Source organism: Falco peregrinus, chromosome 8, assembly GCF_023634155.1.
Source record: "Falco peregrinus isolate bFalPer1 chromosome 8, bFalPer1.pri, whole genome shotgun sequence".
Classification (NCBI taxonomy): domain Eukaryota; kingdom Metazoa; phylum Chordata; class Aves; order Falconiformes; family Falconidae; genus Falco; species Falco peregrinus.
The window spans coordinates 22,061,967-22,080,461 of NC_073728.1; the positions used below are offsets into that span (position 1 = coordinate 22,061,967).

Here is an 18,495-nt window from a genome sequence, read left to right on the forward strand (position 1 = left end):
GGCACACACAAAATGAGAACAGTAAGAACACCCTACAAAATATTTGACTTTGACAGTGATCACACAAAGTTATCGTCATCAAATTATATCTGTTATTTTTTAGAAGATCTTTACAGCTTAAACATCCACATAAAATGCATTCCTCCCACTTCTCACAACTGATGTAATCTCTTGAGAGCCCATATATGTGTTGATGAGCAGCAAGGCAATACACATCTCTGAAATTCACATGTATGCACATACAATTATGCCAGATCCATTATTTAAACCAGACAGCAGCCGTGTTCTCAAAAGAAGGCACCTGAGGATGGTTGCCTGTTTGGAACAGGTGAAATAAAGTGTGTTTAGTCACTTGATAGGTGTTTACTGTGATACAGAAAGCAATGGAAATACCAGAGAAGATGGGAAGGGTGATATGAGGGGAAACCAATGCAGAGTGGCAGGCTGTTCGAAGTGAGGGACAGGCACACAGGAAGGCCAGCTTGTCTACATGCCCTAGACTTGAATGAGATCATTCAGGTGTGTGTTTCACTGCAGAAGTCTCCTGGCTGTTATTGCTATTTCTTTTTTCTATCTCTATGCATGCTTACATCAGAACTTCATCCACAGCTTGCATCACCAGATTAATAGATTAGAAGATGGCTCTGTTCTCCATACTTGGCAGGGAATGGTTTTCATAAATTCACATGCAGAAAAGAAGTACCCAAGCAAAACTTCAAGCTCAGTTTACACATTTCCCCTTGATTGTTGTGATCAGGTTTTCCACTGAAATATCAGGATGTCTATGGCTACGTTCAGATTTTATCTAAATTGACCTGTCTCCATTAAGGTCTACAAATTTACTACTGCAAGAGCTGCCTCTTTTTTGGTACAAAAAGCAATGTCACATTCCCACTTGCTACAGAAGAAAGCACTAGGATGTCAAAAATTGGTTGGTTTTTTTAATAAAGGAGATTTAAAATACCTTCCTTCGGAGGAAAAACAGAGATAAAAATAACTTCGCAACAGGTCCCTAATTCAGTTTCCAACTTCAAATATTTTGGCTGGCAAGATCTAAATGGTGGGGAGAGAAAGGAAACCTGTACTTTGGCACAGTGGTCTCATTAATAAGTGGGCCACTTTAACATGTACAAAGTACAGGTTTCTTCAATAGCATAAGCATTTCGAAATATGGGAAATAAGACCATTTTTTACATATGTTCCTACAACTATTTCAAATTATGAGAAAGCATACATACCATTTCTTTGAGAACCTTTTCCATAGTTTCTTTCTCCTGGAGGTTGAAAACAAACCTGGATGCTGGGATGCTGGCCAGGAGCCGGAGCTTGGCAGCATTGCTAACCTCCTCAGCCACTCTGGTCATTCCCATCATGAAAAATACAATTCCTTGGTGTTTAGCATCAGCTGTAGCTGCAAAAATATCTGGGTTTCTTGGATGGTCCACTCCATCAGTGAAGAACACAGCTACTTTTACACTACCTGGAGTACCTTCAGTCAGGTAGAGTTGTGTGAGGTTAGTTATAGCATAAGTTGTGTAGGTGCCATGACCTATGTAGGTGATGGGAGCAATGTGGGATTTGAATGCCTCAGGACCTTTCCAGTCATGGAAAGTTTGCTCTATGAAAACAGTGCTGCTGTACTGAAGTAAGGCCATCCTCCAGCTAAGGGTACGTCCAGAACTAAGCTGCAGACTTTTCATTCTGTCCACTGTTTCCAGTACAAATTTTTTCTGCTGTTCATGATTATAGTCCTTAGCACTTTCAGAGCTGTCCAGTAAAAAAGCAATCTCCAGAATGCAATCTTCATCTAGAATAAATAGGTACCATAGGTGAGTGGAGTGATTTTATACTGTATCTCATTCTACCCTTACCCTTACATGTATTTGAGGCTTCAAAAGTGGGAATGCAATTATGGAAATCAAAACATCTGTGATCACAAATGTGAGACTCTCATGAAGATAGAGCATGTAGAGACTGAGGAACTTGCTCCAGAACAGATGTCCTGAGGTGTAAGGAACTGAAGGTGAGGTGATGCCATGTAATATGAAATGAGGACTGTTGTAGTGGTTTTATACATTCATTCTGCCCTTTTGCCTGGGATTTTTCTGAATATCCTACCAGTATGAGGACTGGGAACATGGAAGTCAACTACAGAAAAAATGAGTCTTAGCGAATAAGACACTGGAATGTGATCTGACAGAGCTAGATTTTGTCCCTGGTACTGACCCTTACATCCAGTGGCATTAAAGTTTCCAAAAGCAGGATCTGCAGAGTATTAATTTTCTGAACTACTGATGACATTACTTTTATAGAAATACAGTTATAGGGGCTACTATTGTTGTGACAGTAACAGGCTATCAGCCAAATCATAAAAAAGCCTAGAGGTAATCTCCTTTTCTGAGATATACAAAAGGTGAGGGAAAAGACAGGAATAAGAAGATGAAAGTGCAAAAATAAGGCATGTGAAAATTAGGATGTGGCAAGCCTCATGGATTATAAGCACTATATTAGAGTGCAAGTTAGCCATGAGTTACTCCAGAGGCTGGACATGAGGTTAGTCCAGAGTCCAAATAAATGAATCAGGAACACACACACATCTCCCCACCCATTTTAAAATGACAATATTCACCTTGATCACTTGGTCTGGGATATTTTTCTACAGTATTTGACAGAATGTGTTTAGGATTTGGTCTTCTCAATCCATATTTTTTTTCTTCCCTGAGATTTTCTGCTAAAAACTCATGGTGTTCAAGTATCCACAAAAGCCACCAGAATCTGAAGAACATCATTTGTTTGGTTTCTGTTTCCTAAACAACACAAATAATAATACAGAAATACAGCAGTAGAAGGATAATAAAACATTATTCAATTTCTCTCCAACAGGCTGCTTAGCAAGCTGTATTTTAAAATATAGACCTTAAAAATGAGCTGATTTTGTTTTCTTTTGGTAAGATCTTCTCCAAAATGTATAATAAATAATAAACAGAGACATATTGGAGTAATTTTCAAGCACACTGCATGTAATTCTAGCACATGACAAACTGGAGACAGACATTTTACATACTTCTCTTTCACTGCCTGGTAGTGTTTGTACAACCAGCACTTCTCAGAAACCTTAACCTTGGCTGTACCCATGTGGATGCAGTGTGAATCCCAAGTGTAATTCATAGGGGTGTTTTTTTAAAACATGCGTTTTCCAGAGCTGGCATGGAGAGAAGGAGGTATAGAGGCAGACCTGAGTTTTTCTCTGTTCAATCTACTTAAGAACTGAGGGTCGTGCATACTTCTTGCTGTCACAGCACCCCTGTCCTCAGCAGTCCTACAGAGGAACGGTCATGGCCTGAGGGTGCTGTCCAGGCATGAATGTACCTGCTGTGCAACCTGGGAACATGCGGGCCTGGAGTGCTGAGCCCAGGCTTGGCAGCTACCTAGTGATAGGACTTTTTCCTTCTGCAGGGACCAGACCTGTTTGTCCTGAGCTCGCAGGCATACCTGGAGCTCACAGGCTGCTCAAGGGCTAACAAGTCAGTCCTGCCCCACTTCGGTTTCATTGTCATCTCCCTGCAAGCTCTCCCCAGGTAGGCACAACATGTAGCAAAAGGGCAGCTCAGTGGCAAGAACAAACCTGGCAGGACTGAGCATCTCACAGAAGTCCCTAACACAGCCATGTCTTCAGGGTTTCTCACCTCCTGCTAGTTTAGGGCAGGTATTCTGGTGCCCAGAGACACAGAGAGGACAAGGGGTACTTACCTCGATGTTCCTAAGCAAAAGGCTGCAGAGATGCAGGGTGCTGCCCTGGGCTCACTGGCTGCTGCGTTGCTCTCCCTGTGCTGGATGCTCTGTGAGGAAAGGAGAGAGAAGCTGGGCTGCAAGATCCTGTGAGAATCGGTGTCGTGTGTCAGGAGGGGCCAGCCGACAGAGGCAAAGAGAAAGGGGAAGAACAGCAATCCTGGCTCCCCCTTCTCACACCCACCCACTCCTCCCCAGGCTATGCACATGCATCCTAGTTAGACCCCCACAGCCATTTCCACACATAAATCCTCATCCATACTTGCACATGTACAGAAGTGGACTGTTCTCACCCCAACACACTTCCCTACACACCAGCCCAGTTGTGTTCACTCTCTTCCCCCATCATTACCACACACCTTTCACCCCCATACTTCCGTACATCTGCTCTGGCAAGGCAGCTTTTGGTACTGGACATCATGTTTTCAATATCATCATAGCAGTCCATGTCTGTAGGATCCATTTCAGACTTAAATGAATCTGCTCATAATGAGTGATTCCTGATACTGCTGCAGCAGAAAGGTATTTACTCAGTTGCTGGTGAGATTGCCAAGCATGAGGATGTCAAAAAAAGCAGACCACTCTGAAAGCTGTACAGTTTTACCAGGCTTGTGTGTCACACCTATCCTTTCAAAGACTGTAATAGTTAGAGAACAAGGACTGACACATAGTATAATGCCTTCAGAATCTAAGCTAGGTGGCTATGGATCCTGAAGACCATCTCTTTTACCAGTAATTGCAGCTTGTCACCTAGTTCTTCAAACAGCCTCAAAAAGCTTTTGGATTACAAGTGAACATGTTAAACAAGTAGCTCTTTCCCACAGAAATATATACCTTTTTGTTTTTTTTTCCTGTGGACCCATCATTTTTCACCTATATGCAAAGAGGACTCAATGCTAACTGCTGTCCTCCTTTCCATTGTAAGTGCCTAGCAGCTCAGCCCATTTATGACAGTCACAGCCAGGGATGCTGAGGGGATTGTGCAGAAATGTGAAACTTTGGCTCAAAGTTAAATAGGCAGGAGGGACTGGTAGCACAATGTAGCTGGATGCTGAGGCCATTTGCCCAGATTCTAACCCTGTTTTCTATTTTCCATCTGTGCCGCCAGTAATTAGTGCTGAATTGGAGAACTAGGGTGGCTGAAGTGCAGCTCTACGTATTGTATGGCTGATCATCCTTACCTAAGCTGAAACTAGCTCAGATACTGCTATCTGTGTTACAGTTACAGCTAAGAAATAATCTTTCAAGATGGGACAGAATTGATGTCTCTTTCTCTTCAGCCGCTTTTATTTTTCCATGCTTACGCTGATATATTTAGATTTTGATTAAGGCAAGGAATGAAAAGGCAATTTTTTGCCCTTTAGGGAATACAGATAATATGGTGTTTAACTGAAATAGATATAATAAATCTCACATAGTCTCTAAATCTTACTGAGAAAAATTCTAATTCTAGCAAGAAAAAACATGTTAACTATGGTTGGGATCGTGCACCTCCCATAAGCAAAACATTGTCATTCTTTCATTTTCCCTGCTAATTCCTACCTTAAAACATAGCTGGCAAATAATTTCTTAATTAGTCAACTATTCTGCTTGTATGTTTAGCAGCAAGTTCTTGGCTTCAGGATATTTCCTTTTATTAATGAATGATGTTTACCCTCAGGACAAATTTTTCTTCTTTTTTCCCCAGGTGCAGCTTTAAAAGCTTCCTTTTAAAGGAGTGGGGCCTCTGCATTTTTATACCAATGTTTGCATGGGATGTACATGGTATTATTCCATCCAGAATTCCAGGTATGTGACATACCATACAGTACACTTCTAGACTTGCAGTCTTCTGAAGTTGTGTTGTTCTCAATACCTGCACCATTCTTATGGTGACAGTTTATCAAAACCTAAATTATACCGATGTAAAATATGTATGCATTTGTTGAAAGAAGGGTTCGCCGGAGTCAAGAAGATGCTCAATATGAGTTATGCATCTTGCTCAACTTTATTAGTTTCTAACACTACTTATATAGAACCAATACACATGCATATTCGTAAAGCAGAAATATAATTGGTTAGTAGTTTCTAAACATGCGCGGTTCTCACACCCCTAATTATCATGACTAAAATAAGCATTCTGTCCATGTAGCTAATTGTGTTGCTGTGCTTCAGCCTTGTAGTTTGTTACTCCCTGTTTTCCCATACCGGTCCCTATCTTTCTTGGCCCTGCACCTGCTTTCCCAGCAGCTGTATCTTGTTACAGCCACGGCCTGTTGGCACAACATAATTACTTGGTCTCAGGATTCAAGAATAGCTCAAGGCTACCTTTCTTGTTAACTTCAGCACAGCAACTTCAGTACAATTCTGATTACAGGCCTATTCTAATACCAGGCCTGGATTGTGCAGATCTTCAGAGATTCTAAGGCCATGCTTCTGCAGCCATTCTTCTACATGCATTGATGCATCTGAGATAACTCTAAAAATAAAAATTAACAGCAAGATTTCTTGCCTCATTTACTACAGACTTTACCAAGTGCTTATATAACATTTGAAAGGCATTACACTGTATGTATTTTTATAATAGAATAAGTGTCTTAAAAACTATGATTAGGAATATTCATGCTGTCATTTAAAATTATAAATTTACTGCTAGAATTCAATTCAAGCTTTTTTGTAAAGGAATAAAAATGTTTCATATTTTATCTTATGGAATCTAGACATCAGATGTTTCAGCACACAATTAATTACATTTCTATTCACCTACTATTTAAGCATATTTAAGTATCTTTGATGTCTCTGGGAGATGACACTACAGACTAAGTTGGGTGCACCTACCCCAGCTCACAAATGCTTCCAACATGACTGTAGTTGGTGTTGAGATTGGTAATCTTTGCAGACGCCAAAGACTGAAATGAACGTAAAGGCTATGTCACAATTGCACCAAGTGAAGCTGAGGTTACAAATACTGCAGCATATCTAGGTCTTTGGATTTTTTTCCATCACTGTTTGAAATCCAAGAGTTATCAGCTGTCTGATCTCAGTATTTCAATCTGAAAAATAAGGCCTGACATTTTTTTCAAAGAATAAAGGGGTATGTGAAAGCAATTTAAAACCACAGCTAAACAGGCTATACTCAAAGGGAATTCCTTATAATTTTAGAACCATGAGGAGAGATATCATGAAGAAAGATACAGTCATTCTGCAAGTGAGTGTGTTTAAGCACTATTAAGAAGGGAAACCAAAGTGATATTACACTCCTTTATCACTGCTGTTACCATCGCATAGGTGGTGACAGCTTCAGAGCTACAGGAGGTTGCAAGGCCAGTTTGAAGGGACACTGAATGAAGAACTGAGGCTTAGAAATGCCAGTTGCTGGGTGTAGCAGCAGCCCCCACTATCACTTCCCAATGGGCAGAAGCAGCAGCAAGCCTGACTTACAGATGTCTTTCCCTGTGCTGTCTTCCTCGTCTGTCTCTTTCCTCTATCTGTGGGTAGCTTCATCCATTGTTTAGCAAAATTCAGTACATTATTGAGAAGTTTTGTTTAATTTCAGTTAAATTGGATTAGCTAATTCCTGCTAGCATGATATCATGTCACTAGAATGTGACAGAGCCCTGACTAGTCCTTCTTCAGCTGTCCAACAAGCCTGCAACAGGACTGGAGATGGAGTGATCACGAGCCAACATAGCTCGCAAAATACCATCTGAATATTTCTATATATGCTAAAGGAACACTCATCCACCAGAGAGGCCAGTTTTTAGGAGCAGCATGAAGCAGACAGAACATGCTTCTGATTTTCCTCTGCTATGATGGTAATTTTTTTTGTCCCAAAGAGCTTGACATGATGCTTCTGAAATGTGTTTCCATTTTTTTGCCACCTCAGTGTGCATAATGCACGTATCTTGTCTGCTGTGAACTGTTAAAAATATGCACATTTCACACAATCTTCTAGCATTTCATGTCCTCAAGACAGTCTTGACCATTTAACCTGACTGCATAATGCTGTAATGGTATTTCAAGAATATTTATTTCATTATACTATACATGTCAGTACATGACCAAAGTGCCCATAAGAAACAAAAACCTACCTGACTTGAACTCGTAAAATAACGAAAGCACACAGTTTACAATATTTTGAATCCTGATATTAAAGGGCAATGTTATAAAGAATGTGGTTCGCAGTCCTGTAAGTTGTATCACGTGTGAATTTTAGGAAAAACAGATCAAAAGTTCAAATACTCAAAGTAATTGAAAAAGAGAATTTAAAAAATCAAAACTTAACCTCACTGAACATTGTATCTCAAGAAGGATAAAACAGAAACCTGCATTTTATCTTTTGACTGCAAAATGTGTTCTAGTGGATTTGACAGCTCAGGATTCAGGCTGAATAGTCAGCTGAGTATGGTAAGTTTTGACAAGTTGACTCCTATTTGCCAACTGTTGTGGCTGCACTTTTAAAAAATTTTTAATGTGGACCTATGTTCTGTGACAAAACCTGATTGTTCTGTACAAAAAATAATCTCTTAATGGTACAGCCTTATAAAAACCTATAATGAAATCTTGGTGTATGCAAAGGTAGTGGCAGAATTACTGATTCCAGTGAGGTCAGGATTTTGTCTTTGCTATTTGGTACAAATTTTGAGCATGTAGTCTGAAAGAGCTGATCAAAGCAAATCAGCTTTATTGTGTTTTGATCTAAACTCACTGTCATGGAAAGTGCTGTAAGCAAGGTCTTTGATGTCAGAGAGTTTCTCTTTGTGTAACTTCCAACAGATTTTAATGATTCTTTGGGACTGAACTGGTAAACATGGCCTTCTCTTTTGCAGCTGGTATGAACCTGGTTCTCCATCTTCCCCTTTTTTAATACTGCTGTTCTGCAACATGTTTCAGGAGGTGCAGCGAGAAAACTTAAACTCTAACAAGGCATAGAAGGGAAAAGGTTGTCTTCAGTACTTTCCCATTTTATCTCTATGTAATACAGCCAAAACCTCACTCTTAGCATTTTGGTGGTAAGTAAATACTCATCATCTGTCTGTGCGTAATACCAATATATTAACTTTTGTGTTGTTTTGAAAATATTTGCTTATTTCTACTTTTATTCTAATAGTTCTGCTTTCATTTTTAGTTTCCTTCACTAAGAGATATTTTCCACCTTACTGCCTAAGTACATAAACACATCTATACATGCGTAACAGTTATTCTCAAAAGTATTAGTAACATTCAGCTTAACAAGGGAATTAACACATATAAATAAAAGAGTACAGATACATTTTAACATATTAAATATTTGACTGAACATTTGCTGATATTAAATACTCTTAAAACAAAACCTAAACCAAATCTTAAAGATCTGATTTGCTACATTGAAGCCAATGAAAATGTACCTAGACAAGTGATTATTTTGAACTTGCTTTTGCATCTCAGTTACTTCTTATTGTAAAGTATACTTTGCACAGCTATTCTCCTCCACCTGTCTGATTTTCAACAGCATAGCTGCAATTAGCAGTACAAAACTTTTTTACACTATTCCTTTTTAAATACAGTAATTACATTTTTCATGATTGGAAGCTCATATATTTTGATGGGAGTTGCAATAAAAAGCAGATGCTTTAATCTCACCTAGCACATTTAGAGAAGATATTAACTGAAAACTGGAAAAGGAATTACTTTTCTGGAAATCTATTTAGCAAGTTAAAGCATGTTGCTGTAGGTAGTACACAGTATTTTGCAAACGAAAATGATAGAGATTTGGTAGAAAAAGTCAAGTTCCCGTTCTAAAGTTGTAATCCTTTTAATATTAGGGATAGATTTCATCTTTCAGAGAGGGGATTATTTATAGTGTTGTAAAAATACAAACATTTATCTTACAACTGTTGTTGTCAGTATGACTCTAAACTTGCTAAATGCGGGAATTTGCATCTTTTCATCCACAGATTTTTTTAAAGTGTTTGTAAAAGTATGCATTGGACTCTGAGCTCAGGGAAGTAATTGTGCTAGTAAACTAGCTCTCAGAGCCCTTAGTGGAATAGTAAGCCTTAATGGTCCCGGCCAGCTTCACCTGATACCCCCCGACACACACCCCCTTGGCCATGGGTCTGGGGCCTCTATTTCAGCTCAGCCTGTGGCCATCGGTCCTTGCCCTAGTGTGCTGTGGGATGTCGGTCAGTGGCTCTTTCACAGCCTTGCCTGGATATGCTGTGGCTGATGTCCTGTCCCTGTAGGGGTGCCTGATACACTGAGCCTGCCTAGCTCCTTTGCTGGGGGCAGTGGGATGGGCCCTGTGCTTCTGACCCACTGGGGAGCCCCTGTACCCCCTGCCCTGGGGATGCAGCTGGCCACTACTGCTCCTGGCAGAGCTGGTGCTGCTATTTACAGCTTGGCATGAGTGCTGGTAGGCACTGGGATGCCAGTGGGTGTATTTTTTCACAACCCCTTCGGTGAGCTGTGTGAAACATCAGCCCTGTAATCCCTCGTTTGTTTGCACCTAAATGCTATGATACTGGAGCTGAGGGCAGGTCTTCACTCTCATACATAAACTAGCACAACTCCACCTCACTTAGGGGCTTTAAAAAAGGCAAGTACGTTTAAACATCTGTTTATAAATGAGAACTTATAAAATGTAACTAAGAGAGTTGCTTCTGTGGAGCAATGTTATGAGGAACTGATCTATTTATCCATTTTGTATGGTGTTGGAACAGCTCTTTCCTTTAAGTGTGCCTGTAGTACACTCCACAGATAGGTTTTTACACGTGAGTATGCGTTACCTGCAGGAGCCTGGATTATGGCTTTCTTAATGAAATGCAATTATTATTGAATGGTATTGCACAGGTACAATTGACAGCAGATGGCAGTGTTTAATCCTGCCTATTCCTAAATATTTGGAGCACCAAGCCCACTGAACCTTGCTGGTTAGCCTTTATAAAGTGCCTTTAAGCCCTGTGCCTGATTTTGTATCTGAGTGTTGCAGGACTTTATTAGGTGGTTGAGACATTACAGAATAGAAGGTGGGTTAAGATGTACAGGGATAAAATGAAACTTGGTAAAAGCTGCGTTGCGTGGGACCTCTTAAGAGAAGCGAATAGCTGTGCCCGCTCCCAGGCCTCGGCTTGCAGCGCCTGGCTGCCGGGCCGGGATGCGAGGCCCGCGGTGCTGGGGCCGGCAGGGACAGCACGGCCGACGGCCGCCTGAGGCGCGGGGCGGGCGGCGGCCGAAGCAGTGCATGCTGGGAAACATCGTTTGCAGCGGGGCGGGCGGCTGTGGGGCTTTTCCCGCTGGCTGCGTGCTGACTGGCGGCGCGGGTTGTTCAGGGGTTCTGGCGGCTGGCGCGGTATTGGCGGCAATCCCTATGAGGAAATAACAAAAAATTTTAAAAGCGAAGTCTGATTGTCTTTTGCTGTTTAGCTAGTACATACAGCTGGAGCTACTGCAGCAGCTCTGTGTACACACGGCTCTGCTTCTGAGGGCAAGCAGCTTGGCTTTTCTCAGCGGCTACTGTAAGGGTCTCCTGTGCCTGACAGACAGATGGACGTTTAAGCTGAGGGGAATGTCTTTCCGGGAGTGGAGACATTAGTGTGAGGAACAAAATGGCTAGTGGCTTTTTGCACTGGAGACTTGGTTTCTACTGCAGAGTTGACTTATGCCTCTTGCAAGAGTGTAAGAATACAGTCTGTGGTGTGAAGCTGAGGGAAGGAGGCAATGTTTTTACTTAAATATTAAAAAAAGTGATGTAACACATTCAGTGCTAGTCTAACACAGTTTTTTGTAGTGAAGAAAATTATTGGTTTGTTTAGGTAGGAATTGGCTTACTGAAGGATGGTAGTAATTTTCTATAAGCATCTACCATTTGAAATACATTCTGCTTTAATTCTTTGTATCTAGCCTAGCAAAAATCCAAGTTCACTTGTTTTTCTGGCTCAGATGGTAGCTGTAGAAACTAATCTATTAATGATGATGGGGTTTATTTCAACAATGTTTTCATTTCAGTAATAAATTTTTAAATTTCTATTGGTAGTTTTGCAGCTATGCATGCTGAAGCTCCTGAATTCAAAGAAATGTATTAAGCTAGTTGTGGACTTGTTACCTTCATATGCCAGAGAAGAAAAAATATTGATAAGGCTCTTCCTTACCATGAACTGACATATCTTCTTTCTTTAACTGTATGTAAAAATATATAAATGTTAGTTTAAGTAAAATTTGAAATGGAATGGCATGGCTTTACAAGTACTTAAGTTGAATGTTAAATAGCATATGCAAGCACAACTTTAAGTAGTTTCACCTATACCTTTTTCAGTATTAAAAATACAAGATACCAAAAAGTCTGAATGTTAGCATGACTTTAGACATTCTAATTGCCACATGAACCATATTGTCAACTGTAGTCAAAATAATATTTACTTAACTCCAAGTCCTTACATAATAATGAAACTCAGCAGCTTTACCTTTGAAATGTAGAGATAGGAAAAGAAACTTGGAAGTAATTTTCCCAAATACTTTCTCAGACGTTCTTTGTGCAAATGATTGGAGCATCACTCTTGAAAGGAGTGTTTCTTCCCTCAACTCAGGCTATGAAGGCCCTGATAGATATCAAAAGAGGACAGCAGGATGTTCCCTGTCTCCAGAGCTGTGCAGAGAGTAGTACTGGGGCAGTTACAAGGTGTCTTGAAAATATCAATGATTTGTGTGCTTATGGAAAATGAGGAAATTTGGCTACTGAATAAAAACAGTCTAGGGATTCAAGGTGTTTTGGTTTATCTTTTCTGTATTCACTGAATGAATATGGGACAGTGGTTAGAAGTTTTCAGCTGTGTACATTGCTGCAAGAATAGAGAGAACAACAAGGAACACATTTGAGAGAACCTTCTATTTTACTGAGCTCACAGTCACGTGACCTTGCACTTTTCCAGGTATATCCACTTCTGGCTCATATCAGTCACTGCTGGCTATAGACATGGACCTGATGCAGGAAAGAATAGCTGCTACACAGAAAGGATCTTTACATCTTTACTGGTATTAGTATTAAGCTTCTAACTCAGTTTACATAGACTAAAAGTGAATGTAATGTTTTGCACCAGGTATAGATGGTATGGACACTAAACTGTAGACTCCAGTCTTCTGTAACTGCTAGTATTTTATAAATCTGCGTGCTAAGTGTTCTATGCCTTTTAAGGAACAACAGACAAAATTTCTGATAAAACGTACAGGTACTCTGAATGACTTGTTTCTAAGTGGTTTGTGTTTCAGCAGGTGATCTGATTGACCCGCTTGCAGATATTTGAATGCATAGATGCTACCACAGTACTATCCTGTGCTATTGCTGAACTGAGTATCTTTTCAGCAATAGGTCTTCTGGAATCTGCACTGCAAAACATGTGCTCTAATCTTTAAACCTAGAATACTCTGATATGGCTTGTGCTATAAAGAAAAATCTCCTGGTAGCCTTTTTGTGCCTTTTCTACTTTCTCCTATTACCATCAAATGGGAAGCTGAAATACTTCAGATCAAGCAACTGACAGTTCATAATTGGCATCGTGCAGCATTCATATTCCATCTAAAATGATTTTGAGAGAAGATTTGCATCATCTCTTCCAAATAGACTTACAATTTCAAGATACTATTACTATTCTTGAAATTGATACACTGTCTGAGGAAGACTAACTGTAGCTCAGACTCAAAATGCAGAGACTTTTGTCTCAGACTTTTCAGGATATTGAAGTTTTCACTTGTTGTGGTGGAAAGTCTAGTGCCTCTGAAAGAAATGATTCTTGGGTGTTTTAGCTGGTGAAACAGTAACACTAATCCAGCAAAGCTGTGTTTTACCAGCTAAAACACGACTTTGCTGGATCGATGATACTCTCCCGCCTTTCAGTGGAGAATCTCATTCTGTTAATCTGGTAAGTGCTGCTTTATGGCTTGGATGTGTTTGCTAAACTGCTGATAGTGTTAGTGAGAAAATAACCACTTGTAATGATAGCCTACTGATATTTGTATCATTCTGCCATATTTTGTTAATCATATTGAAGGGTCATGCTGCTAAGTGTTTACCAAAGATGGGGCATATGATAAAGAAAGTACTTGCTGCTAAGATCACAAAACTCTACTATACCATCTTTGGATAAGCTGAAATGTTAACTCTATGTAGTTATGCCTGTTGAGGCACCACACATAAACAAAATCGTAACAGCTAGTGTCTTTGAGGGAGAATAAAATAAGCCTTTTTATTTTGAAATATCTCACAGACAAGTACATGACTTACCTATTGCTCAGTTAGATTTAATGATACACCCCCAATCAAAATAGACTTACCTATTATGGTATTGATGCTTTTGAGATGAATGAAACAAGAGATATAGAAAGTAAACTCGTGTTTTCCATGTATGATGATAATTTTACATGTGTTGTGTATTCTACTTCCACAAAGAATTACTTCCCTTGTTAGACTGAAGTTCAGTGGCTAGAACCTGTATATTAATATGGCATCAAGTGAAATCAGTAACTAATTAATCACTAATACTTGCATGTAATACCATGCTTACAGTTTGTAATCCTTGTAAAAAGGATTGTGTGGAAACAGAGAAAATAAAAGTAATTAACTTTACCACAGTGCTTTAGTATCAAACATGTTTTTCCTTTCCTTCTGGTATTATCATCTATTAACTGTAATGATTAGAGAGGTGGAACTAGATTCTCTACTTTTTTTAAAGCCTATGGTATTCTAAATGGGTTAAATGCAAGTGCATAGTACCCCAAAACATCTGCCTTGTTAGAGGCTCTTAAGAAAACAAGTAAGTTTATATATAGTGTGAGTTTTCAGCGGATTTATTTTTCTATTATTTACGCTATAGAACAACTGAAGCTTTCCAAGTGGTTTTCAGGAGAGAAGGCTGAAGGTCTGGAGTAGAATCTCACTGTGGAATCTCAGTTCTTATAGTTGGCATACAAGAAAAAAAAAAGTAAAAACATTTGCGATGTGGCCACTGGGTGTCAGTCTTGGCTCAAGTAGGAACGTTTTGTGGGCATTGCTGACTGCAGTGATTTATTTTGAGATGACTGATAGAGCAAGGCTATTAATCTCAGTACTACGACTAACATTTTTTTTAAAAAAACTCAGGAAATTTTTCTGTCATGTAGGAGTAGCAGTGCTATGACTATAACCACTGCTTCAAAAACAGACCAAAACATGTAATGTGGTTTTGTAGTTTTGTTTTTCTGTTGAATGGTCTATTTGGGCATTGCACTTTGGCTATGGATCAGAAATATGTAGATGGGAATAGCTGGCCTTTCCTCCTCCTTTACCTGTGGAATGCTATCATAAATAACTGCTGAGCAAGCACTGGCATGTAATGGAGCATGGCCTACTGGAGGTGTCCTTGAAGTAGAAAAAAAGAGGGGTGGGAAGTAAGATCTTTTGTATGGATAACATTGGCTGCTAAAATGACTGAGATACAGGCTTTGTTAGTTAACCTAGCCTGCTTCGTATATTACTGCCCTTTGCATGCACTTCCTTTGTATAAGAACTAGTCCTTTTAAGAGTTAATCTCATGTGACAGACCTTCAGCCTTCTCTTCTGAAAACCACTTGAAAAGCCTCAATTGTTCTGACCCGCAGAAAATAAAGTGTTTTTTTAAAGATAACATGTCTACACTCTCTTCCCAAAGGTATTCTTAATTGAGCTTTGGATATTGCATGTACAGTAAATGTCTAAGGCTATATTACATTTCCTTATGTTGTCCATATCTCCACCTGACAGGCAGGGAGATAAAAAATTACTTGGGCAACATCAGGCAGCAGTAAATGAGTTTTGCCAAGCTCTGTTTGTGAATGGGGCTCAGACTATTAATGATTCAGCTGAAATGAAAATGCTGATTCAAAACATTCTGTTATGTTTTCATGGTTAAAATCAATTCTGTTTTGAATTGTCTCAGAGTAAGAAGATTTTCAGAAAAGTATAATTCAAGGGAATGCATGAAGATATAGTACTAGTTAAACAAAATTAATTTCAGAAGTTTTCCAAAATGAGCCCATCTTTCCTGTCTTTTTTGAGATCCAAAGCTAGCCTATCAGCCTGCTCCTTCCCCCACTTCTTTTAATTACCTGCATTTATTGCTTATGTTTTCAGGAAACTTTTTCCCTGATGAACTTGCTTTTCAAGAGTGAGGTGGTAGTGCTGACATAACTGGGAGGGAATGTTCCTCACAGTTAAAATTAAGAAACTCTTCAGTGCTGGATTTCTTATATTCTTGAGACTGTATGTTGAACTGTGATAACTTCAAATACTAGCTGAATTAGAATGTCAAAGTACCTTCTGTGAGCAGGATCCTGAAGCATCTTCACTGCACCTTTTATGTTCCAAGTAGGCAACTTTTTATGTAGACATGTTAGCTGCAGATACATACCTTACAGATTGTAGCTTTTTTTGTGGACCATCTTTAATTACTTCACATTGATTTGTAGAGATTGGACGTGCTGGGGGCGCTGTGGGACAGAACTGCCCAAAATACGGTTCAAAACTCTCTTCCATTAATTATATAATGACAACTACCACATGCCTGTAAAGGTTGCTGAATTTCTGGGATGATGCTTCTAAACTGTAACTGGGAACTGGGAGAAGGTGGTGGATGATGCAGTAGTAAGGTTGAGGGAAACAGCGGTATGGGTTTTTTTCTGCACGTTCACAAAGCCTGACCTAGACAAAGCAGCAACCACTTGTACCTGCAGTGCCTGTTGCTTGCAGTACTTGTAGTGTGGTAGAAAGCAGTGGATCTTAGACCTTCTTGCCTCCTTGGCTTAAGAACCTCTTGGGGATTTGATTTAGAGTAGAACTTCTTACCCAGTCTAAATATATAAAGTTCTAGTGGAAGAATTTTAAAATAATAAAAAGTGTGAAGTTGCCTGAACTAGAAGTGGTTGCTTCTGGTTTTGATCATTGTATAGTATAAAGCATGCTGTTTAGCATAGTTAGGGCAGGTACTCTGCCAAATGCAGGCAGGAGGAATTTGCAGTTTACTAGGATTTTGATGTAAGATTCTTCGATTCTTGTGTGTTTCTTTCCAACAGTTGTTACTGTGTCAGGTATTTGGTCCATCTCAGCCCTGTGGGTAATGGTTCCTATCAAAAGGAAGATAAAGTCAAGAAGGAAGAAATCTTTTGTCAGAGAATGAGATGTTAAGTGTACTGAAAGCATTACTCTTTCATTTGCTTTTAGAAGTCATTCATGCCATAGGCCTTCCTGAGTAGACCCTCACAGTTGATGTCTGTTTCCCAGGTCTGTTAAATGTCATCTCAGAGATCAGGAAAAAATTCTCCTCCTCCCTGTAAACCTTTTAGCCAGGAGCAGCCAAAGTAAAGATCACTTCAAAGGCCAAGCATGGCTTTTTTTTTTTTTTTTTTCTTGGTGTTGCAGTGGCAGTAGATGGTAGCCCTAATTTTACTGTCACAGTTAAATGTTATGACTATGCCTGGTTCTCTTCATATTTGTGCTTATCAGGAACATCTCTTGTAAAGATGCTGGAATTGCAGTAGCTTAAAATTGGTGTTGTAGAAATGGGGTTATTCCCTATACATGATAAGAACTCTAAGGCAGAAAAGGCACATGACATAACATCCCTTATCTTCAGCTGTAACTCCTTTCAGGAGTGCTTAGATAAGATTAAAAGAACCAGGCTTTCTTCCAACCATCTCCCACTTTTTCACCTGAAGATATTTGCTGAGAAAAGACTAGCTGCAGAATTTGAGTCAGGTTCTAGCATGTCACAACATAGATTTAAATTCAAGGAAATTAGGGCATGTTTCTGCAAATGTGGATGTGAAACACCTCTTTTTTGATGTTGCAATTGAGTTGATAGAAAAGATCCTGTTGACTTCTTTTTGTCATTCATTCTTGCTGGAAAATTGTGTAAACCAAATACTAAAAGAAACACAAACCAAAATCTGAGAGGATTCTGCCAGGTAGTTTAAATAAACCAAACCTGAATTCAGCAAGCTATTAAGAGTTACAAACTTCAATAGTCTGAAAATGTAAATACGACTGTTGCCCATAAAACTTTACCTCTGTTTGTGAATTAACCACAAAACTTCTCCTTGCCAATATATTTTTTTACCTTAAGGAAACAAGTGACAGTAGCAAAGATCTCTGCTTTGTTTGGCAGATAGGAGAATACAGACATAAAGATCAAAATGACGTTAAAACTGAAAGGGAATATTTTATTATCTTGTAGGGTAAAACTACCAAACCAATATTTAGTGTATTTTTGAATTGTTTATAGTGATTTGTATTTATTTTTGGCCTCTCCCTTTTGTGACTAGATTCTAAGCTGAGCAATGAGTTACATAGATACTACAAGAGCAAGTGTGTGATGAAATCCCTAAGAATACTGAACTATTTTGTATAGAAGGTTCAATGCAGCCTATTGCCAACTGATTTTTTGCTTCAGCAAGTGTGCCAGCAATGTATCAAAAATACCAAATGCAGTATTTCTGTAGATGTTTAAATCAAGGGCAAAGCTTCTGTTTGGGAATCTGGCGTGAGAGTCTCTGTGCTATATAGTATGTTCAGATTGAGCACATCTGGGAGAATGGGCTGTGGTGGAGACAGTGGAAGATGCACCCACTTTTTTTTTCTCTTCTTCCTTACTCCTCTCCCCAGATCATCCAAAATGACAGCAGACTAGTTCTGTGCTTTTTTCTGTAAAATTTACCGGTATAATTGAACTTGTACACTGAGTCAGC

General features: G+C 39.4%; 1 protein-coding gene across 1 annotated transcript in view; it reads right to left on the bottom strand.

The window, feature by feature from the left end:
- LOC101913887 (collagen alpha-1(XXVIII) chain-like) overlaps positions 1-2,789 on the bottom strand; it is a 34,240-nt gene extending 31,451 nt beyond the window's left edge. The window contains exons 1-2 of the mRNA XM_027786364.2: positions 2,630-2,789; positions 1,239-1,807 (exon numbers count right to left, since the gene is read on the bottom strand). Coding sequence (XP_027642165.2) covers positions 1,239-1,807; positions 2,630-2,789 — 729 coding nt within the window. The remainder of the gene's footprint in view (positions 1-1,238; positions 1,808-2,629) is intronic.
- Positions 2,790-18,495: the final 15,706 nt, after the last annotated feature.